The sequence below is a fragment of the Apium graveolens genome, chromosome 4 (genome assembly GCF_009905375.1).
Source record: "Apium graveolens cultivar Ventura chromosome 4, ASM990537v1, whole genome shotgun sequence".
NCBI lineage: Eukaryota > Viridiplantae > Streptophyta > Magnoliopsida > Apiales > Apiaceae > Apium > Apium graveolens.
Genome location: NC_133650.1, coordinates 307,130,665 through 307,155,676, shown reverse-complemented (window position 1 = coordinate 307,155,676; position 25,012 = coordinate 307,130,665). Strand labels below are relative to the sequence as shown.

At 33.5% G+C, this 25,012-nt stretch overlaps 2 protein-coding genes across 4 annotated transcripts; one reads left to right on the top strand and one right to left on the bottom strand.

Moving 5' to 3' along the window:
- The first annotated feature begins 10,674 nt into the window (after positions 1-10,674).
- LOC141720051 (uncharacterized) lies at positions 10,675-11,448 on the top strand. The gene has a single exon (XM_074522405.1). It carries the CDS (start codon positions 10,675-10,677, stop codon positions 11,446-11,448), a length of 774 nt encoding a protein of 257 aa, XP_074378506.1.
- Positions 11,449-14,773: 3,325 nt separating this feature from the next.
- On the bottom strand, positions 14,774-22,848 carry LOC141721572 (protein DEFECTIVE IN MERISTEM SILENCING 3-like). Of its 3 annotated transcripts, none has more exons than XM_074524536.1 (8): positions 22,660-22,846; positions 19,284-19,409; positions 19,050-19,164; positions 18,234-18,450; positions 17,341-17,532; positions 16,922-17,242; positions 16,054-16,276; positions 14,774-15,152 (listed from the first exon to the last, which is right to left on the bottom strand). In XM_074524536.1, exons 1-8 carry the CDS (start codon positions 22,681-22,683, stop codon positions 15,072-15,074), a joined length of 1,299 nt encoding a protein of 432 aa, XP_074380637.1. In that variant the 5' UTR covers positions 22,684-22,846; the 3' UTR covers positions 14,774-15,071. The 3 variants fall into 3 exon arrangements, with proteins under 3 accessions (XP_074380637.1, XP_074380638.1, XP_074380639.1); XM_074524537.1 differs by having other exon boundaries at positions 19,284-19,406; XM_074524538.1 differs by lacking the exon at positions 14,774-15,152 and adding an exon at positions 15,726-15,958 and having other exon boundaries at positions 22,660-22,848.
- Positions 22,849-25,012: the final 2,164 nt, after the last annotated feature.

Here is a 25,012-nt window from a genome sequence, read left to right as displayed (position 1 = left end):
AAGAGAGTGGAAGAAGCTTTATTGGATCCAGATTGGATATTAGCCATGCAGGAACAGCTAAACCAATTTGAGAGAAACAAAGTATGGAAGCTGGTACCCAAACCAAAGAACAAGAGTTCTATTGACACAAAATGGGTATTCAGAAACAAGATAGATGAAAATGGCATTATCATAAGGAATAAAGCTAGATTGGTTGCCCAGGGTTACTCTCAACAAGAGGGAATATATTTTGATGAGACATTTGCTCATGTTGCAAGACTTGAAGCCATCAGAATCTTTCTAGCCTATGCAGCCCATGCCAATTTCAAAGTCTATCAAATGGATGTCAAGAGTGCATTTCTGAATGGAGAATTGGAGGAAGAGGTTTATGTGAGCCAACCTCCAAGGTTTGAAGATCCAAATTTTCCAGACTATGTGTACTATCTATTAAAAGCACTCTATGGACTGAAGCAAGCACCTAGAGCCTGGTATGAAACCTTGTCAAAATTCCTTTTGGAGAATCACTTCACTAGAGGTACTGTTGATAAAACTCTCTCCTTTAGGAATGTTAATGGCTCTAGTATACTTGTTCAAATTTATGTAGATGACATAATATTTGGTTCTACAGATGATAAACTTTGTAAAAAATTTGCTAAGCTAATGCAAAGTAAATATGAAATGAGCATGATGGGAGAACTAACTTATTTTCTTGGTTCACGAGTTAAACAAGTTAGTGATGGAATTTTCATTAGTCAAACTAAATACATTTATGATCTTTTAAAGAAGTTTGACTTAATGGAATGTTCATCTGCAAAAACTCCCATGGCCACTGCCACCAAACTTGAATTAAACAAGGCTGAAAAGTCTGTGGACAGTACAAGTTATAGAGGCATGGTTGGTTCACTGTTATATTTAACTGCTAGTAGACCAGATATAATGTTTGCTACATGTCTTTGTGCTAGATTTCAAGCTGATCCTAGGGAGTCTCACTTAATTGCTATCAAGAGAATTTTCAGATATCTCAAGGGTACACCAAATTTAGGTATTTGGTACCCTAGAGAGTCTGGATTTGATCTAATTGGCTATTCAGATGCAGACTATGCAGGTTGTAAAATAGACAGGAAAAGTACAACAGGCTCCTGTCAATTTCTAGGAAATAAGCTTGTATCATGGTTCAACAAGAAGCAAAATTCAGTCTCCACTTCTACAGCTGAGGCTGAATATATTGCTGCAGGAAGTTACTGCTCTCAAGTGTTATGGATGAGGAATCAACTCCTTGATTATGGACTTCATGTTGATAGAATTCCTATCTTTTGTGACAACACAAGTGCCATAGCCATAACAGAGAATCCAGTGCAGCATTTTCAAGGACCAAGCAAATTGATATCAAGTACCACTTCATAAGGGAGCATGTCATGAATGGTACAGTGAAACTTCACTTTGTTCCAAGTGAACAACAAATTGCAGACATATTCACCAAGCCACTTGATGAATCAACATTCACAAGGTTGATAAGTGAGCTAGGTATGCTTAATTTTTCTTAAAAAATTCTTGTCTTTATTGCAATTTGTGTTGGAGCCTGAAATGAATTTGTTGCAAGAACAAAGTTGGCTTTAAGTAAAGATTATTCTATCAATGGATATTCCCTATCCGTTGAAAGTCAAAATTGTTCTATCAACGGATGTCCATTATCCGTTGAAAGACAAATACATCTCTGGAAATTTTATCCTTCAACGGATAAAATTGTGTTGCTTTTCAACGAATGCCAGTTTACTTTATCCGTTGAAATGTCACATCAGTCGATTCAAGTGTATCACAGCCGTTGATTCTATTTTCTTAACTGTTGATACTTATATATACAGCTGTATGTATTTGTATTAAAGGCAGTTTTAAGAATACTTACAGTTTATTCATAAACGGCTGTAATCGACTTAGATATTGTTTAAACATTTTATTTAAGCTTTTTAATTTGAGAAAGTATAAAAGCCCTTTTGATTTCTCATTTTTACTTTACGCTTTCTTGAATCTTCAAAAGCTTTTACTATCCTTTCTCTGCAAAACCCTCAATCTTTTCTCTGCAACTTCTACTCACAAGAATGGCGCCAGTAGTGAAAATAATGTCCCAATCTGGGTTCATTTATGAGAAAAACAATTGCATAGCTTTGGTGGAAAAGAATGAAGCCCACTCAGATTATCACAAGATGATGGATTTCATCAAGAAATGCAAACTAAACTATGCAATGCTGGAGGCCCCAATGATTTACTGTGAAGTAGTTGAGGAGATTTGGACAACTGCTGAGTTCAATTCCACAGATATGACTATCTCCTTCTCTCTCAAAGGTAAAGATCACTATATTAATTGTGATGATATACAGTCATGTCTTAAATTACCTGAGAACAATGCCATGACACCACACACTGATAATGATGTATCTGCCATGTTAGATTCCATAGGCTATTCTTTTAATTCTGCTAGTTTAGGGAGCATTAGAAGAAAGGGCCTTAGGAAAGAATGGAGTTTTCTTGGAGATGCCTTTATTAAGGTTTTCTCTGGGAAGATTAGCAATTTTGATGCCATAACTTCATCTCTTGTTAATATGCTCTATATGCTAGTTTCTGATAGGTACTTTAATTTTAGCAATTATGTTATGCTAAAACTGGGTACTAGGTTAGGTAACAAAGCTAATAAATCAAATAACATCTACTATGCTAGATTCTTTATGTTGTTGGCTAACCATGCTACTGAAGGCTTGGTCATAAATAATGAGAATAACAAGCTCAAATGCTGGGCACAAGAAAAGAGGGTCCTTGCAGACCTTTTAAGGATGGATATAAATAACAGTGTGTAATTGGTATATTTGTCAATCATGAATGCACCTCAGGTAAATGAGGTAAATGCTCTTTCAACTCCTACTACTTCCAACCCCATTATTTCTTTGCCTTCAAGTGTGACCATGGAATCTGTGTCTTTGCCCCAACAGATTCCTACCAAGGCCACCAAATCTAAAGTTTCAAAACCAAAGTCAAAGAAAACCACCTCTGTTGTGTCTCAAAAGGCAACAGTTGTAACAACTACCATAAACCCTGAGGGAAGTGAACAGGGTGTGAGTGGTGAGGGGAGGGGTGAACATCAAGAAAACCCCCAGGATAAGGTAGGAGAGGTGAGTGACACCCCAGCTAGCCAAGCCACAGTTTCTCAAAAAGTTGTGGTGGTTGAAAAGGATTCAAGCTCATCCCTAGTTGCATCCTCCCAAAAGGATGCAACTATTGAAAATAGTCCCCATCCAGGGACACGGAACAAAAAAGGGAGGGACACTGAAGCCAAACACTCACTTGCAAAAGCCTTTAGAAGAAGAAAGAGGGTCAAAACCCAAATTTCTACACAGGGTACACACACTGCACATATACACCCACCTGTATCTATGCCTTCTCAAATTCAGCTTGATGTGACTCCAACAAATGTGGAGTCACAACCTCATTCTCTAACAATTGACACACATCATTCACCAAATTCTCCATCACCATCTCTGGACGTGGACATGTTATTCACATCAATTCCTGATTCTCCTTCTTTACAACTCAGAGAGAAGCCCCACTCAAATGCAGGTGATCATCATCTTTCAGATGATTTGTTGGATCATCTACCAATTCTTTCAGACCTAGTTGTAGGATCTGTGTCACCTAAGTTAAAATCAATCCACACAGATTCAACAATTATGTCACTTTCAATTTCTACTTCTTTTCCTTCTTCAACGGATATCCCTCATCCGTTGACAAGTGGTTGTTCTTCAACGGATAAGCTTAACAGCAGTTATCCGTTGCTACCATCAGTTTCCACTTCAACGGCTGCTCCTCATCCGTTGATAACCTCTACATAATCAACTGAATTAATTCCAAGTATAGAAGAACTGGTTACTGTACAATCACTTCTAGGGCTGAGGGAAGGGAGTGAAAACTTGAGTGAGAGGCTGGGTTGCTCCCAGGCAAAAGGAGAGCTTGAGAGTATAATTATGCATGCTATTTCTTCCAGCATGGCAAAAGAAAGTGAGAGGAGTACCACCTTGGTAGGTGAAGGTGAGGGTGTGAGGCATGTGAGCTAGGGGGAGCCCCTGATGCAAGAAAAGAGAGAAATTGAGAGAAAGGCATGTACAGAGGATATAAGGGTGAATTCAGCCATTGCTAGTTAGTCAATGATTGTGGATGATGCTGAAAAGGAAAGACAATTTCAGCAACCCTACAAAGTTGTAATTGATAACATTTCCTTGGATGCTGATACTTTTACTCATCCTGTGTCAGCCTATCAACTTTTGGCTACTCAGGGCAATGAGGAGGCAGAAAAGACTTTATATCTGGTACATACTTCAGAATCTATTCAAAGGGATAAAGCTGTTGTCAATAGAATGCCTTCTACAGCTGGTGAGCCATCTGAGGAATTTGGAGTAAATTCCAATGATGATGACTCTGTTTCATTTGATGGAAGCATGAACTTAGGGGGAGATGAAGGCCCTAGTTCTATTCCAGATTTACCTGAATGGGAATTGACAAAGGAGTCTACACCAGGACAATTCAATGTGGCCCTAGTCAAACAAGTAATGTCTATCCAAAAGGCCATTCAAAATACTTCAGATGTTGGTACCAAGGCTATTCTTCAAGCCCACTTAGATTCTCTACATCTCATGAAGCTACAACAACTGAGACATAATCCAAGTGTGGATGAACTCAAGAAGGATATAGCTGACTTGAAGTCCTACAACTCTGACAAGCTGGATTCAGTCATGCCCTATGGTACCATGCGGGAATTATTGCTGAGACTGAGAAAAGAATTAAATGCTGATAAGAAGATGACCAACTTGGAAGCAAGAGTTCAAGTTATTGAAAACTCCTTGGTCACCATTCTTCAAAATCAACAGTCTCAGACTAATCTTCTCATGCAGCTGGCTAAAGCGCAGGGCTTAACCCCTATCTTTGATGATAACAAAAAGGGGGAGAATAAAAGAGAGAGTAAGGGGGAGCTATCTACACAAGTTCAAATATCCAAAGTGCTAGTTCCTGCCATCACTACTTCTCCAACACTTCAAATAAAAGGAAAGCTTGATGGAATTGACCTAATCCTGATAGCAGCAGCTGAGATTCAGGTGAAAGAGCAATGGGAGAAAATTGATGAAAGGATACAACAAGTGTTTGGCTCTACAACTAAAAAATCTTTATCTGTGAAACACAGCACAAAAGTTGAGCCAATCATTATGGAGAAAAAGCCAGTAAGGAGGAATAAGGTTGGAGAAACTTCTTCAAGGAACCTAAAACCTATGGTACTCAAGCCAACCACCAGATTCAACAAGGACTCTACTAAGAACCTTCTAAACTTTGCTCAACTAAAGGAAGTGGACTTTCCCCTTCCAAAGCCTGACGAAGACAAAGTTTTGGGAGGTAATATCATAAAGTACAAAGAGACCAAGGATGCAGTGGAAAGAATGAATATGGCTATCATTTATAAAGAGGAAAAGAGTATCTGTGTGATACAAGGACATCCCAAATTCTCAATAGCCAAGAGGGAAGAAGCCAGAAAGTTGAAGGAAGAAGCTAAAAAGCTAAAGGCTGACAAAAGAGCACAAGCAAAGCTTGAAAAACAGCTAAAGTCAAACCAACTTGAAGAAGAGAAGAAAGGGATTGAAGACAGGAGTGAAGGCAAGACTGAAAACTCAAGTGAGGTTGTTGGGAATCTGCTTGGTGAAAGAGTGGAGGAAAGAAGTGAGGAAAGAAAGGAATGGCAGAAGGGTAACATAAGGAAGGCCAAGGCACAAAGAAGGAGTGAAGATAACACTGAGGCAACCAAATCACAATCTAAACCACTACCTTCCATTCCTGAACCTGTTATTGCTGACCCTAATATAAATATTCATGGTGAACCAATCTTTCCTAAAGAGGAACCTATTGATTGGGACATCATCAAATTGCCTACCTTCTTAACTACTTCTCCACCACCAAAGAAACAGGAAAGAAAATCCAAATCTACACCTCCCCCAACCTCAATAAAATTCACTCAGAAACACAAACCTAAGCCCAAGCCACCAATCTCTAAGGATGATTATGTTCACATTTGTGACATAAAAGAATGTTCAGATATTGAACTCTACCTGGATGAACTGGAGGAAGTAAGGGGAATAGATGCTTACAGACACCTACCAGAAAGGCTAGTGTTCAAGTATAAAGGCACAAAGAATGAAAGGACATGCAATCTAAGTTGGATATCAGTGATGAAGATGAAGCTGAATTCTACAGACAAATCCAACTCCAAATTGAGGAAAATGACAGGGGGCTAGGAAAGAAAACAAGGGGACAAAGGAAAAGAAGATGATTTACTCAGGCTAGAGGAGCACCCTTGGAAACACTGTAAATCTTTAATTCCATCTCAGTAAACATACTTTTGCAGCACTTTTGAATTTCTACTTAGTTTCAACTCTTATATCTGTTAAGTGTTTTGTTATCATCAAGTTAACCCTGAATTTATGCCTACAATTCTTATAGACATAAATAGGGGGAGATTGTTAGGAATATATGTGCATTAGTTTGATGATATGTTAAACAAAATACTTAAGTAGAAATCTAGTGTTTGTAGCCTCAATGGATAAGACCACTTTGGCTATCCGTTGATGATGTAGCTTTATTTAGAAATAAGTCTAGTGTTGTAGCACATTTCAGTCTCTGTATTTGAGTTATAATTCTTAGAAGTTGTGGGAAATTATAAGTCATGTTGACTACTAGAGGATATGCAAATAGGAGGGATAATTATAAATACTTCATGCCTTGTAATTTTGTATAAATGAAGTGGTATCAACTAATAACTTAAAGGCCTTCAACGGATGAGAAACAAAGTTTCAACGGATGTCTCTAAAGCTTCAACGGATAACATCCTTCAACGGATGAGTACACCAACGGATAAAGCTTCAACTGCTAAAGCATCAACGGATAAAACATCAACGGATAAGAATGTCAATAAAGTCATCAACGGATGAAAGCTTCAACGGATACTCAGTTGCATAGCAGTTGATAGTGACAGTTTCTAAAGCTGATAGAGGCACATAGGTTGACAGAGACAACTGGAATGTGGTAGCCTCTTTGAGGAACAGAAGAAAAAGCAGTTGTTTTAACTCTGGTACAAAAAGGAAAGTCAACAGATAATACAATATTGTACTGGATAGAAATGGAGTAGAAACAATTGGAGAACTATTTTATTATTGTACTCTATCTTTGTCTTCACTTGTAAAAACTTGGTGATATATAAACCAAGTTGCAGCTAGTAATTAGATGTGAATTTTCCAGAGCTGTTTAGAAAAACCTTGAGAGAAAATCATCTAGTTTGTACTAGGACGTAGCTGTGATCAATTCTTTGTATCACAGATTCTTCGGAATACCATCTCTGGTGGAACAATAAATCCACCAGAAAAGTTTTTAAGGTCTTTGTGTTATTTACATTTGTGTTCTTGAATATATATCTGTCTGCACTTGCTTAAAGCAATTCACACACAATTGTATTGTATTCACTTTGTCTTAAAACTGCTCAAAACTTGAAAAAGTTTTGAGATTTACATTCAACCCCCCTTCTGTAAATCTCATTATTAGTTCTTTATAAATAACAGTTTTCCCTGTCGATGTAGATCATATATTCACAGCGTAATCAATGAAGCCTTCTTTATGGGTCATTAATTATAAAATCACCAACATATGGACTGCAGGCATACATGATACATGAGACAGAGTATAGAAATAACAACAGAAAGATATCTTGATCATGCTTGATATTAGTAGTCATTCTGATCAGATCAACAGAATATATCACTAGACACAATTATGAAGTAGGAATTTTAATTGCTGGGAAAATCAGAAAGACTTGGAACCCATAGCACTTGGTTGAATACAAGATATGGAATACAAGGTTAATGAATGAATATGAACTGCGTAAACCTGCTAATATTGTCATCATCCACCTTCCCAAGGGTTGCAGCAACCCCAAACATATCCTTCATCATTGGAAATTGAAAACCCCGAGTACCGTGGCACGTGTCTTCAGCTGACACACAATCTCAGCTGCAGAATTTGTGTGCTTCAGATTACTTGAAATATTCTTCACCTCACTCTCTTCTGGTGAAAGGTTACCTCGTTCCATCATAGGTCTATTTAAAGAATGATACACACCTTGTAGATTTAGAATGGTGTCATTTAAGGTGTTTTCCTGTGTCTTTAAACACTTAATATTGCTTTCATGTGTCTTGAGTATTAGCCCTTTCTTTTTCAAAACCTTCTGCAATTTCAGCAATATTGAACATAACAGAGCACTCACTTATCAGTAACAGACAAAAGCACGCATTCATAAATATACAATGATACTTGAACATCGCATATTAGACTCTGATATTTGTCGTAACCTTAGTAGCATTAAACACTGTTTCTGCCTGTGAGAGTGTCCCGTTGTCCGGTTCACTCTTTACAGTTGCTGAGGTATAGATTTGCTGGAAAAAAATGAACAGGTATTTAGTCAAATATCTAATAAATACCATTAGTGAAGGCTCAAACTGAAATAGTCCGACATTTTTTTCAGAAAATCTGGCAGAGGCATTCCGGCAGTCCTGAACTCCTTCCATTAGGTTTAATTATAAAGCGGCAAGTTAAACAACTTTTTCTCACTTGCAGGCACACACAAATTCATACCAATAATATGCATGCAAACACACACCTAAATTGCCCATACCAATAATAATAAAATAGGACATAAATCATAATTAAGCACATTGCATCGAAAAGGTAAAACTTACAGTAAAAAGTAAAAAAATAATTGCGTTTTAAAGTTAAAGGCGGGAAAAAAGGAAATATCAGTTGGAACAATTTCACTAGTGAAATGTCAATCAAATATGATTTCACTTGAAACTTATCAATATGACATGGCACATCACATCGTAATAATTATTAGAATAGCAAACCAGTTTTATGTATAAGACAGGAAACCAGCAAACACGTATCGATAAGAACTTATAAATACAAATCACCAAAAATCCAGAAAATTCTAATTACGATCAAAGCTTTATAGCATACAATCACTTTTTGATACCAAAAAAACATATAATTCACATGCAAAAACACATAAGACTCAAACATTGTTATCACAAAGACGACTAGTCCACGACTAGTCAGCGACTAGTCGACACGAAGGTACTCAGGCACCGAGAGTCTCGAAACCTGACTTGTCGTCGACTAGTTGACGTGAAGGTCGCCCAAGAGTCTCGTAACCCGACTTGGGGTCTTCATTACAATAATTGTGGTGTACCGTGCATATTTTAAACTTACTATTCTATAAATTTTGATTTAAATTATAAAACTAACGTGTTCAATTATATTATATATTAAATCAAGTAATTATATGTATAATGAACATTTTGTCGATATTTATAACTAGTTGGGCGACTTATCGACTAGTCTTCACGAAGGTACTCGGGCATCGAGGGTCGACTTGGCGCCGTGATAACCTTGAACTCAGATATACCCAAGTTTCTAAATAATCCACTAAAGGAATCAACAAACATTAATAACCAGTGATACATACCAACCAAAAAAAATCTTAAATTACCAATATAGATCAAAACTTTTTAGCATAAAACTTTTTGATGCAAGAAAACATGTACATCATATACAAAAACAAGAATCGGAATAGAAAAGTAAAGTTATATACCAGCTCACTATTAGAGTGATTGTTTAAATTTTAGCTAAGCAGGTAGAAAATAATCTATAGATTTACACCCTAGCATACCAAGACATGTTACCCCCACCTAATACATGAGTGCAACGTGATGAGGTGAAAACAAACCCTAGCTTTCCATTTACAAATACAACTGTCAATTCATCCGTTATTAACTAAAAATTAAAGAAGAATTATCTAACTGTGTGCATCTCATTAAATCACTTAGTTAATTAAATATTCATTATTAAACTAAAATCTTCCTATAAATGAGCTTCAGAAAGCTCACAATTCACATATACTCGCTAAAAATCCCTTCTTTCACTAAGGTCTTCACAAAGACCACCCGAGTAGGTTACGGAATGTTATCATGGAGGCGACTAGTCAGCGACTAGTCGATGCAAAAATACTCGGGCGCCGAGAGTCTCGAAACCCAACTTGTCATCGACAAGTTGACGTGAACGTCGCCCAAGAGTCTCGTAGCCCAACTTGGGGCCTTCATAACCATAAATATGGTGTACCATGCTTATGTTAAATATATGATTCAATTGGGGTCTTCCTCTAACACCTTAAGGTTTTAGATGAGCTGGTTACTCAACATGGTATCAGAGCTTAGGCTGGCGGGATGACTAAGGTTCGATTCCCAGCCACCCCCAAAGATGGACGCCGGTGTTCCACTCTTCGACCCATAAATGGGCTTTCGAGAGTGAGGGGGAGTGTTAAATATATGATCCAATTGGGGCCTTCCTCTAACACTTTAAGGTTTTAGACGAGCTGGTTACTCAACAGCTTAATGTGGTGTGCCATGCTTATTTTGAGCATATTATTTTATTACTTAATTTAAATTGTAAAATTAACATGTTCAGTTATATTATTTATATATTAAATCTAGTAATTTTATGTATAATTATAAACACTTTGTATACTTTTTACGACTAGTCGGGCAACTTGTCGACTAGTATTCAGGAATGTACTCGGCGTCGAGTGCGCCTTGGGATAAATTGAATGTTTTAGAAGGTTGTCTTAATTGTAATTGTGGAGCTATGAGTAAGTGTACTTGCAATTTGTTGAAGAAGGCTGCAGAGGCTAGTGAGACTAAGAAGTTGATTCAACTTATCTGTGGATTAAACAAGCAGTATGATTCTGTTAAAACAAATTTGCTAAGCATGGAACCATTGCCTTCAGTCCTTAAAGCTTATCATATTCTTCAGCAGATTGAGAAACAAAATCATTTGACTCTTAATGTGTCTAAGACTCCTAAGATCAGTGCATTTTATAGCCAGAAATCAAATCAAAACTACAATTCTTACTCTCAAGAATCTTCTAAAGTGATGAACAATGTCAAGAAGGATTTCAAGAAAATGAAGTTGGACATGATTTGTGACTATTGCAAGAGGAAAGGTCATGGTGCTGATCAATATTTCAAGCTGGTAGGCTATCCAGATTGGTACACAACTCTCAAAGGAAAAACTCAACAGGCTTCACAGTTTTCTCAAAGGATGGCTGCAAATGTCTCTGACAATTCTGGTATGCTTGGAATGGCACCTGCTGATGTTTCAAAATCTTCTACAGTGGACTCTGAAATGGTTTCAGCTGTCTACCAGGAAGTCTTGAAAATGATGCAACAACATCCAAGTTCTCATATCTCTGATGATTTTCAGCAAGCATCAGTAAACTTTACAGGTATTGTCTCTGCATTTCAAGTAGACTTTGTAGAGTCTGATATGTCTAATGCATCATAGATCATTGATACAAGAGCTAGTGACCATATGGTTTTTAATTCTGTGTTGTTTACTGAAATACATGATATCCCTACTCCTATTACAATTTGTTTACCTGATGGTACCATTAAACTAGTTAATCAGATTGACAATGTCAAATTGACATCCAATGTTCTTTTGAAAAATGTATTGAAAGAATGAATGTGCTCCTTGAGCTGTATTTACATGAGTCTATATATGATCCTAACTAACTTGTATGTATAGCTGTAATTCCTAACTAACTATCTGACTGTACATGTTGACTGTGTATATCTAATAATAAAGAATATTTAACTCAATATTAACCCCACCTAATACATGAGTGCAACGTGATGAGGTGAAAACAAACCCTAGCTTTCCATTTACAAATCCAACGGTCAATTCATCCGTTATTAACTAAAAACTAAAGAAGAATTATCTAACTGTGTGCATCTCATTAAATCCCTTAGTTAATTAAATATTCATTGTTAAACTAAAATCTTCCTATAAATGAGCTTCAGAAAGCTCACAATTCACATATACTCGCTAAAAATCCCTTCTTTCACTAAGGTCTTCACTGAGACCCCCCGAGTAGGTTACGAATTGTTATCACGGAGACGACTAGTCAGCGACTAGTCAATGCAAAAATACTCGGGCACCGAGAGTCTCGAAACCCAACTTGTCATCGACTAGTTGACGTGAACGTCGCCCAAGGGTCTCGTACCCCAACTTGGGGCCTTCATAACCATAAATGTGGTGTACCATGCTTAATGTGGTGTGCCATGCTTATTTTGAACATATTATTTTATTACTTAATTTAAATTATAAAACTAACATGTTCAGTTATATTATCTATATATTAAATCTAGTAATTTTATGTATAATTATAAACACTTTGTATACTTTTTACGACTAGTCGGGAGACTTGTCGATTAGTATCCAGGAAGTTACTCGGCGTCGAGTGCGCCTTGGCGCCAATGTTACGGCTTCATTGAAGTAAAAGCCCTTTTCCCAATTTCACAAAGCAAACATATATAGAGCCCGTTTGGAGTTTCTTAATAAATGTAAATTATGACTTAAAATTGGAAAGTGTCGTGATATGAACATGATAACTTATAAGTTATTTTAAGTGTTTGGTTAATTTTATGTATAAGTTACTTATAAATTGATAATGTGTTTGGTAAATCGTAACTCAAAAATTATAAATTTTTAAAAGAAAAAAAAATATAAATTACAAATTACATAAATTAATAATTTTAATACATGAATATAAAAAATAGAAATCTAAAAACAAGTAATAAAATTATACGATTGGAAAGAGTTTTGAAATAAAATTAAAATCAAAGATAACTAACCATCATTTAAAATTTTAAATGTACAAAATTCATATCTAAAAAATTTCATCAAATTAATTTTAAAAAATTTAATAATAATAAAAATATTTAATATATTATACGAGTTTTAAACTAATATAAATTTAAAAAGAAGAAGTTAGGAGACAAAGTAAATAATGAAAACTAAGAATGAAAAGGAAATGTTAGGATTTCTAACACATATCACTCTGACTACTAAATACTGATACATGCGAAACAAATTCCGATAACCACTAAAGAGTAAAAAAAAAAGATCAAATATAGCATAAAGTCATTGTTTGATTATATAAAACATGTCATCCATATTGAAAAACACAAACAACCAAGTCTATCCAGGTTTCTGATTTTCAAACAAAAAATTAGCTAAAACATCACGAAAAACAAGTATACGTACAAATCACGAAATTACCAATCAAAATCAAAGCTTTATAGCATGGAAATGTTTGGTGCGAAAAACATGTAATTCATATACAAAAAATCATAAAGAATCAAATCTGGCCAAGTTTCTAAATTTGAAAACCAAGACTCAAGCAAAACACATACATCCTGTTAGGCGTTAGCTCAAAATTCAATATGACACTCAGATATAGATATTAGGTAATAATAACAGCACTCCAACCATATCACCTGTTAGCAAAAAATTTAGATATTTCATTTTTGTTGAATATATAGGCGTTAGCTATATCTTCCACGTCAGATTTAATTCATATTTAAACCTAAATCCACACATTAATACATACATATATTTATATAATATTTAATACATAAATATTAAAATTAATATTTTATATATAATATTTTTAATTTATATAATATTAAGTGTGAAAATATTGTTCTCTTAATAACAAAATTTATTAATTATTTTAAACAAACAATATATATATAATACAATATATATTAGTAACTTTTTATTAAATATATTTTTGTTATATTTATATGTTATAATATTTTCAGTTGTAATAATTATTAAATTAAAATTATATATTTTTTCATGTATTGAATTAAGTATTAACTAAATTTATTTAACTATTTAAAGTTTATATATATATACATATAAATCTGAAAAATAGGAATAAAATAATATTTTCAAATATAGTTAATGATTATAGCTAATACTACTGGAGTGGAGTGCATAGACTTACAGGTTCAATAAAATTTTAGTTATCATGGTATGCTCTAACAAGTAAAAACCACTGATACACACGTAATAAAAAAAAATCTTAAATTAACAATAAAGATGAAAGCTTTATAGCTTAAAACCACTGTTTCATATAAGAGACATGATAACCATATGCAAAAACACATAAAGAATCAAATATACAAAATTACCGATAAAGATCAAAGCTTTATAGCATAAAATCACCGTGTAATACAAGAAAACATGTAATTCATATAAAAAATATATAATAAGTATCAAAACACAAAAATCTATATACCCGTTCAGTGTTAAACTCAAATCTCATCAGTTTTACTAGGGTCTTCAAGGAAACGACTCCAATACGATTACCATTGCATACTTTTTACCTTCTATGGCATGTATAAATTAAGACAATTTAACTAAAAATGTGTTTATTAAATTACGCATATCATATTTGTCAATTTAACTGAATACTTGCATATTCAGTGTTAAACGCATGTTGTGAACCTCGTAAATCTTGAGCGAAGATTAATCTCGTAAATGCCTAAAGCTAACATTGCCCGGGGTTCCAACACTAGTGTTGCGAGCTACCGGATAGAATGGAATGGAACAGAGTGAGGTCGGAAAAGAAGAAAATGCCGAGGAGATCAGTTTCTAATGAACAACCGAAAAGCACTACCAAACCGCCCTCTGACAAGAACAATCTGAAATGTACACATGTACTGCTGAAAAACACAGAGACTTTCAACAGGAATTTTCGAACTGAGGCATCTATGACGAAGGGAGGGGCATATTTCAAAGACAAAGGTCGAAAAGCTAAGATAAAATGTGAAACCAATTGACGATATGCATTGTACAGCTGATCCTACAAGTTTGTTTAATCAATTTGCAGCATGAAATGCATACCACGGCTCAAGAGTTGAGAAATAAAGCAACAGTACTAACTACAAGTTCAACACTTTTCTTGCTGTATAAATTTTTCTCCGGTGAAAATAAATGAAACTGTAGAACCAGTCCCCCACAGTACATATGGAAAAACTCTGCAATTCCTTCACAGCAGGAAAAGGACCTCAACCAGCCACAGTTGCCAGAAGTAGGGGTACGCAATAGTACCCTTAATTTCCTGAACCGGTTTCATTCTTCACTTCTGATTTTATCTGGAATCTCAGTGCCGATCCATCTCGGGCTGCTGGACTCTGGAAATCACATCAAAACGTGTTACAAACTCCAACTTTTTTTCATATATGGTGTAAATTTGGAACATACAAAAAGTAGTCAAATTATTATGCGGAACAAAAGCAGATTAGAATTAAACTTTGATCACTTTCAACTGTATAGATGCAATGTTTTCGAAAAATCTGATATTTAGTAATATTAAGTATATACCTATTGTGAACTTGAGGTGCACTAATAGAAAACTTTTCTACTGTGAACTTTCGATTCTCTTTTCCTTATTAAGTAATGTTTTTGAATAAAGCTTAATGTTCTTTGCATAGTATATATTAAGTAATAAATCAGCATAGTAATCAATTATTTAGTAATTCAAGAACATTTTAGGGCCCAGGTTAAACTCTATATAAAATGATTAATAATCCATGTCCTCGCAAAGAAAATCTTCCAAAAACTTATCAAGCAATTTACACACAATTATGACTCACATTGTAGCATGTAAAATTCAAAAATTCTTAATATATCTTTGAAATAGATTTAACGACACGTACAGCTTTTTCAGGCCCCATACAGTTCTTGCACTGTTATATTTGTGACAGATTATTGCTACTAGGACAGATTTAAAAAGCAGTCTTGACTCTTGACACCCAAACACAATCGCTAAATAATACTAAGACATTGAAGATCATTATCAAGTAATTTACATACAGGTATGACTCACATTGGTCTACTCTAGCTTGCAATACTGAAATACGGATAGATTCATGTTCGAAATATAATTTATGATACACATAGCTTTTCCGAGACCAGCACAGTTCTTGCTCTGTTATTTCTGTGACAGGGATTATTGCTACTAGGAAAGAGTTCAACATAGTTTTGAAACCCAGAGAAAACAACTTGTAGTACTTGTTCATTGAAGAGTATTACCTGAACAGTTTTCGAACTCTGTGCTAGGAACTGGATAAGCTCTTCCCTCTGGGCATCGAAGGTGACTTTAGCCTGCTTTAAAAGTACTTGCTCTCTTCGCAGGTCATCCGATATCCGTTCCTTTTCCCACTCTGTCTTCTTTATCTTGTCTTCAATTGCAGAGTAATCGGCAGTTGGACATGGTGGTCCAGAGGCTTTCAGGAATTTTACATCTGCTTCTTCCCTTGAAGAAATATAAATACAAAGGAAACCATATAAGCATAACAAATTAAACATAAAATTAGCATGTCGACCAAAAACATTACAAGGACTAGTTTCAAGTTAAAGAATGAACTGTGCTGATGGTCTCTAGCCAGACTTCTTCTACTTAAAATTACACAAAATTCAACAAGGCATATACAATTCAACTTTAAATGGTCATTAAAGAACAATATGTATATTTACTAATATTAAGCACCAACAACTATTTTATTTTCTTTTCCATAAGAAAGCCTTTGTCTATCAACTTTACATGCAAATTATATTAATGATTTTTTATGCTGAAAGATTTGGCAAAAAGATTTGTTTTGAAAGAGAAACAGATATTTAGCCATACGGCAGAACAACTATCTATGCAAAGACAAATTTTACAAGCTAATAAGTTGTGATTCTCTACAAGCTCAAAAACCAGTGGTTTGTTTACTAGGTAAAAAGAAATTGTTAGCCAATCATAGATACGATTCTTTAACTTCGAAGAACTAAGCATAAAAACCAGGCTCACTGAGCATAAAAACCAGGCTCTTGCACCACTCAGTTACTAGAAAAAAGTGACATACAACTCTTGCACACTCGGTTAATAAAAAGTGATAATAAAGTCAAATGAGCTTACACAGCGCCAAAGATATAATCTCCAGGACTCTTTATTATTTCACCATCCAAAGATATGGCTCCATCAGTTATCAAGGAAACAGCCTGCATCATATCTTTCCTAGTTTGATAAACTTGCACGCGTGAGAACAGATTATAAAACAGGGTCTCTCTAAGGCCATGACCATCATGTGTGACATAAAATAAGTTTTCCCTTTCAATGTGAATCATATTCACAGCATAATCAATGAAGCCATGTGGAATTTCTCCATCGGGTAATCTTGGTTTTTGAATATCAAGCCTTCTTTGTGGGTCATTAGTTATAAACTTGCCAACATATGGACTGCAGGCATACATAATACATGAGACAGAGTAAAGAAATATCAAATAAGAAATAAAAGAAACATGGTATAGGGTCATATAAGAGCAAAACTCATTTACCTAAGACATTCAAGACATATGACACGAAATCGTCCATCTATAGTTTGTCCGATTGAAGCTCCAAGTCCATGAATGCCAGAATTCTTCTTTACTAAGCCTTCTTTATCATAAGACTCCATAGCGTTAACAGTGTCAAGAGTCTTGCAAACAACTGCCAGCATATTGTTTTTCCCCAAGTAACTCGAGAGATGGCTAACACAGAAAAGATTGTACTGTTGTTTTAACTTTGAAATTTTCAATTAAAAAAAAAACAAAGTGTCAATATACTAAATTAACAGTGAAAGTCCTAAACAAGTTCAGTAGACCATGTCTGGTATCATAAGATCGGTGTAAAATGTGGAATTGTTTTTGCCCATTGCTTATGCAAATATCAACAATAACGGACTTAGTCTGTTCTAATAGCTTCTCCAGATTGTTCTAACTCTCCTAGATATTCTCTTTATAAAGAGAAAGGAGTTTTAGGATTGGGTATGGGAGTAGGAGTGTGAGGGGAGAGCCGCATCTAGAATATGAATCTATCAGTCCTTGCATCATTATAATTCAAACTAATCACCATTTATACATACCAACATTATATATTTTAAGAAAAATAATCATCAAACTTTCAAAATATATCATAATTTCCCCATTTACAACATATGAGTTTTGTTTTGTTACACTAGACGAAACCAGACAAGGGAGACATTTAAATTAACTTGGGGAAAACTTGGAGCCGTAAGTAGGATATCTTGATCATGCCTGATATTTGTAGTATTTCGGATCAGATCAACAGAATATATATCTAGACAAACTATGAAGGAGGAACCTTTAATTTCTCGAAAAATCAGAAAAACTTAGGACCCATAGAACTTGGTTCAATACAAGATTTACAAATGAATATGAACGGCGCAAACCTGTTTATAGTATCATCATCCACCTTCCCAAGGGTTGCGACAATTCCAAGCATACCCTTCGTCAATGGAAATTGAGAACCCCGAGTACTGTGGCGAGTCTTCAGCTGACACACAATCCCAGCTGCAGAATTTGTGTGCTTCAACTTACGTTGAATATTCTCTAACTCGCTCTCTTCTTGGGCAAGGCTATTTGAAGAATGATACTTGCCAAGAGTAACTGGGAAGTACACATTTATGGAGGTTATACAGAAACAATAATCAGGGAAATTAAAGTTAATTGTACTGCAAAACCACGCTTTACATATAAGCTGTAAAGATTTAGTTTCCAAAATCAATCTCTTTGGTCGGGGAACTTTCTTATAGACAGAGAAATAAAGTTGTACTTGTTATCATTATAAAAAAGGAAATACTTTATTTTATTATTGGTAGTGAGATACTTTATTTACTATTGGTAGTGAGATACTTTATTTACTATTGGTAGTGAGATGACAAGAATTATGCTTAAAAAATCATGGTGAGTATCACTAAGATTAGAAGTAACTTTTTATATTAAGGACACATGGAAATAGCTAAATAAAGGTTGTATTATTGAATAGAGTTCTAGATATGGAATTTGGTATGCTATGCATTCTTTTCCTATCAGAAGAAGGTAGACAATAAATCAAAAAAGGAAATTTAAAGATTTGTGACATGTTATTTTCTGAGCATTAGGCAGAAAAATTCTGACTTTTTATTTTCTGAGCATTCGTAATATGATAATGAAGAGCGTTAATCTCATGCTGACACTCGAACTAGGTGAATGGTAATACATCATACCTTGCAGGTCTAGAATGGTGTCATTTAAGGTGTTTTCCTGTCTCCTTAAAAACTTAATGTTTTCTTCATGTTTCTTCAGTATTAGACCTTTCTTTTCCAAAGCATCCTGCAATTTCTGCAATATTGAACATAACATAGCACTCAATAATTAATAACAGACAAAAGCGCATATCTATAATTATACAACAATTATACTTGAAGATCACATATTGAACTTTGAAATTTTAAAATAACCTTAGAAGGATTAAGAGCTGTTTCTGCCTGTGAGAGTGTCTCACTTTTTGGTTCACTCTTTACAGTAATATCATGCCAATCTTGATCCACAAGTAGTGCCGGTGATGAATTTTGGGCATATATCTGCTGAAAAAAATGATCAAGCATATAGTCAAATATTTGATAAGAAGATGCAATACCATCAGAGAAGGCTCAAATTGAGATAATCTGGAAATTTGGCAATGTTTTTAGAAGAAAATCTGGCAGAGGCATTTCGGCAGTCCGGAACTCCTTCCATTAGGTTTAATTGTTGAGCGACTAGGTAAATAATTTTTTCTCACAAGCAGGCAGACACACAATTCATACCAACTACATGCATGCAAACACACACCTAAAGTGACCACGCCAATAATAGAAACATGACACAAATCATAATTAAGCATAACGCATTGAAATGGTAAAATAAATTAAGAAGTAAAAAATAATTGTGCTTCAAAGTTAAAGACTGCAAAAAAAGGAAATATCACCTGGAAGGCTGGAACAATGTCACTAGTGAAATGTAGATTAATTGTGACACATCACATTGTAATAATTTTCGGTCTTACACCCTAGCGTAATGTGCAAGACAAGTTACACACCGGATACATGAACCTAACCATGACGAGGTGTACTATTACCGAGTTTAAGTATCCGTTGTCCCATCTACAATCCACAGGCTACATTATTTGGCATGCACAGTTACGTGCCTCTTAATTCAACGCATGACTACAAGCACTAACTTTCCATTTACAAATCCAACGGTCAATACATCCATGATTTATAAAAACTAAAGAAGCCCTCTATCTGACTGTGTGCATATTATGTAAACCTTTTAAAAAATTAAATGTTCATCAAGTTCATGAATAATCGCTATATTCCCCTCTCTTACTAAGTTCAAGGAAACAGCTCGTGAAGGTTTACATACTTTTTACCATCTATGGTATATTGGTGTGCATGGCTTCATGGGGTAAAAGCCCTCTCCCAATTTAACAAAGCGAACATAAAACATTTGATATCAGTACCAATCAACTCTACCCAAATTTCTGAATTTAATAACCAAGAAACCAGAAAACACATATCAATCACAGCCACTGCTTTATACGAATCACAAAAACCCTGAAATTTGCCAATAAAGATCAAAGCTTTATAGCGTAGAATCACTGTTTGATACCAAAAAAGCATGTAATTCACATACAAAAAATATATAAGGGCTCAAATATACCCAAGTTTCTGAATCTGAATAAACCACTCAAGAATCAGCAAACATATCACTAGAAACAGCATTACGCACAAACCACAAAGAATCTTAAATTACCAATAAAGATCAAAGCTTTATAGAATAAAACTATTTGATACAAGAAAACAGGTAATTTATATACAAAAACAAGAATCAAAACAGAAAAAGAAAAGTTATATACCTGCTCACTATTAGAGTGATTATTTAAAATGTAGCCTAGCAGGTAAAAATTATTTGTAGATTTACACCCTAGCATACCCTAGCACCTAATAGCGTAAAATTGATGAGGTGAAAACGAACCCTAGCTTTTCATTTACAAATCCACCGGTCGATTCATCCGTTATTTACTAAAAATAAAAGAAGACTTATCTAACTGTGTGCATATAATAGGACCGTTTAGGTAAATTAAATGTTCATTGTTAGACCCAAATCTTCCTATAACTGAGCTTCAGAAAGCTCAAATATACTCGCTAAAAATTCCTTCTTTCACTATGGTCTTCACAGAGACAACCCGAGTAGGGCTATGGTTAGTATGGTTTCATTTGAGTAAAATCCATCTCCCAATTTTACAAAGCAAACATAAATCGTAGATATCACTAACAGTCAACTATAATACCCGAGCTCTAAATTTGAAAACCAAGCAATCAGCAAATACATATCACTGACAACCACTAATACATACAATACAACAAACCAAAAATTCAGATAACCAATAAATATCAAATATATCATAAAGTTACTGTCTGATTAAAGAAAACATGTAATCCATGTTGGAAAACAAGTGAACAACCAAATCTACCCAAGTTTCTGATTGTCAAACAAATAATCAGCAAACACATCACTAACAACAACTAATACGTAAAAATCAAAAACCAATTAAAATCAAACCTTTATGGCATGAAACAACTATTTGATACAAGAAAACATGCAATTCACAGACAAAAACACATAAAGAATCAAATCTTACCAAGTTTCCGAATTTGAAAACCAAGAATCCGGCAAAACACATATTACTAAAAACCGCTGATACACACATGTTAAAACAAATCTCAAATTAACATAAAGATCAAAGCTTTATAGCATAAAACCACTGTTTGATGTAAAAGACATGATAACTATATGCAAAAAAAAATAAAGAATCAAATATACCCAAGTTTCAGCAAACAAATATCACTAACAACCAGCGACACATACAAACCACAAGATATCCAAAATTACCGAAAAAGATCAAAGCTTTATAGCACAAAATCGTTATCTAATACAAGAAAACATGTAATTCAAAAATAAAAACACAAAATCTATATACCTGCTCACTATTAGATTCATGGTTTTTACAACTAGTTCTTGTTCCAATAAATTAAATGTTCAGTATCAAACTCAAATCTTCCTAATAATGAGCTTCATTTCATATATAATCGCTAAAATTACCCTCTCTTACAGTCTGACAAGGGTTAATTCTACCCAAATTTCTGAATTTGACAAACAAAAAATTATCAAACAGATATCACTAACAACCACTGATATATACAAATCACAAAAATCCGGAAACTGCCAGTAAAGATCAATACTTTATAGCATTAAATCACTGTTTGATACAAGATAAAAATGTTATTCACATTCAAACACACACAAAGAATCAACTTACCAGAGTTTCAGCAAACACAAAACACTTACAACCACTGATACACACAAGTCATAAAATAAAACCAAGAAAACCAATAAAGATCAAAACTTTATATCATAAAATCACTGTCTGGTACAGGAAAAAATGTATTCACATACAAAAACACATAAAGAAACAAATTACTCAAGTTTCAGCAAACACAGAACACTTACAACCACTGATACATAAAAAATCATATAATAAAACCAAGATTTCCGATAAAGATTAAAACTTTATAGCATAAAACTACCATTAAATACAAGAAAACATGAAATTAACATACAAAAACACATAAAGAATCAAATTACCCAAGTTTCAGCAAACACACAACACTTACAATCACTAAAAACCCAAGATTATCAATAAAGATCAAAACTTTATAGCATAAAACTACTAATTAATACAAGAAAACATGAAATTCATATTAAAAAATCCAAAACAAAAGAAAATGTATATACCTGCTCATTAGAGTGATTGGTCATGATTTTTTGAAGTAATTGTTGTTCCGACAAGCAAAAGAACACAAGTAGAAAGCTAGGAGAGAGAGTGGCTACTGCCCAGGTATAAATTGTTGTCAAATGAAGGGTGGTTGGAGGTTGTAAGTTGTAACGTACGAGGTCTATTACACTCGGCAGTTATGAAGAGTGATTCCAGCTGTACACTACTTTTTGAATCGAATAAAATAAAATTTGAAATAAATGGCTATGTAAATAAAGGAGATATTTGGGATATTTTCTTTTCCAATTGTGTATATTTTAAATGCCAAGTCTAGGCGAAATATTATTTTCAGAATCATTTTTTTATTTTCAGAAAAAAAGTATGAAATTATCAAATTATTATTGTCTTGTTTTTTTTCCAAAAAATATTTATTGTATATGTAGGAGACAGTTTTGTCTTTGCGCTTTTTTTACTCTGAAAATAAGAAATTAGCTATGAAAATTATATTTTCTTAAACCCAAACACGTCTGATTTTTTTAATTTTATTTTGTTCGTATATATTCATGTTATGTGCCATGTGTCATGTTTTCGTGTAATAATAAATTTAAACATAAAAAAAATTCAAAATAAAAAAAAAATCAGAATTTTAAGTATAATTTTTACAATGTATATTATATAAATAAATTTTTATAATCATATTTGCATAAAATATTATAAAATCATATAGTATTATAAAGATAAACATATATGTATTTCTAATAATATAAATATTTAAATGTAAATAAACTGAATTATTTTACGTACCGACACCAAATCTCAATCCTTTTTTATATCATGTTCTAGATCGTAAAAGCTAAATTTTCCCGTTGAATATTAAATTATTGTGTCAATGGCCGACAATAATATATGTATATGTTACATTTTTTTCTAAAATAAGTGTACTTGCATATATTAAATAACTTCCAAATCCAGGTTATAAATAATGAAATTCGGGCCGTTATAATGTCACTCCCGAAAATCTTACATAATTTTTTTCAACAAGTGGGTCCTATATATAAAAATAACTAATATTTCGTCAAAGTATTTCAAGATATGTTACAAATAATTTATTCTAAATTTTTACGACGATGTGCACGTATACACAAAGAAATGCTAGGTACCCGAAAGAGTTCGCGAAATGGTTTGTAAATAAAATGAAACGGCTCACTTATGCATTCATACGAATCTTACTAATAAAATGACATATCATTTGAGAAAATATTTGAAATTTTTCCGGGTATGTTGCTTTTGAACAAAAGTCCAAACTTTTTAATATAATTCAAAAATATTCAAATTGTATTTATATTACAAAAATATAAAAATGATTTTAAAAAAACCGACATCCGGTCGGCCTGGCCTAGTCTGCTCGCTTACGTAGGCCTGGTTATTTTGAGCGAAATCTATATATTCTAAATTGCTGGATAACCCTTACCTAAGGTTTGGTATCCATATTTTGGTTTGGATATGATTTTTAATTTTAATTTAATCCAATGGACTATCCATTTTTAGGTTTGGTATCCATTTTTAGGTTTGGTATCCATATTAAGTTTATAAAAGATCCATGTACTTATTATGACCCATTTTAATTATAGAAACTTTGCAATACAATTTTAAATATGAATTGTGTTACTTATGGTAAGTTTTTAATACAAATTCGAAGTAAAGTTTAAATTTTAATAAATCTATTTATAGAAATAATCTCATAAAATATATAACATAAAAATAATATATGTAACGAAAGTGGTTCTTAAATAAATTTATTATAATATATAGATGCAATACACTTATTATATAGATAATATTATATAGATAATTTAATTTTTCATAATCATATTATTCAATTTGAATTATAAATTTATTTATTTATTTTATTAAATAATTTTTGAGATCCCCGTGTGCGTAGCACGGGCTATAAAGTAGTTAGGAAAAAAAGTGAGGACAACTCCGATTTTTGTGCAAATCTTATGATAGCTAATTTGAAATACCGATTCTTTGATGAGCGTTGTTTTAAAATCAGTTTATATGTAAATCAACTTAGTAGATGTATTCAATTGAGATTTAAAAAAAAAATTGAATTTTGAAAATCTTAGGTTATTCAATCTGGATTCTAAAATATCATAAATTCATTAAAATCTGGTGATATTTAAAAGTACATGAATTTTTTTGTATTTTATAAAATTATAGATTTTGATGGAATTTGTAGTGTATTTTATATTTTCAGAAATCTTAGTATAATCCAAGAGATTTTGATGGATTTGTAGAAATCATTACTCAAATACTTATGAGATTTATTCAACAACTCAGCCAAAATCAGTGTACAATTAAAATCAGCCA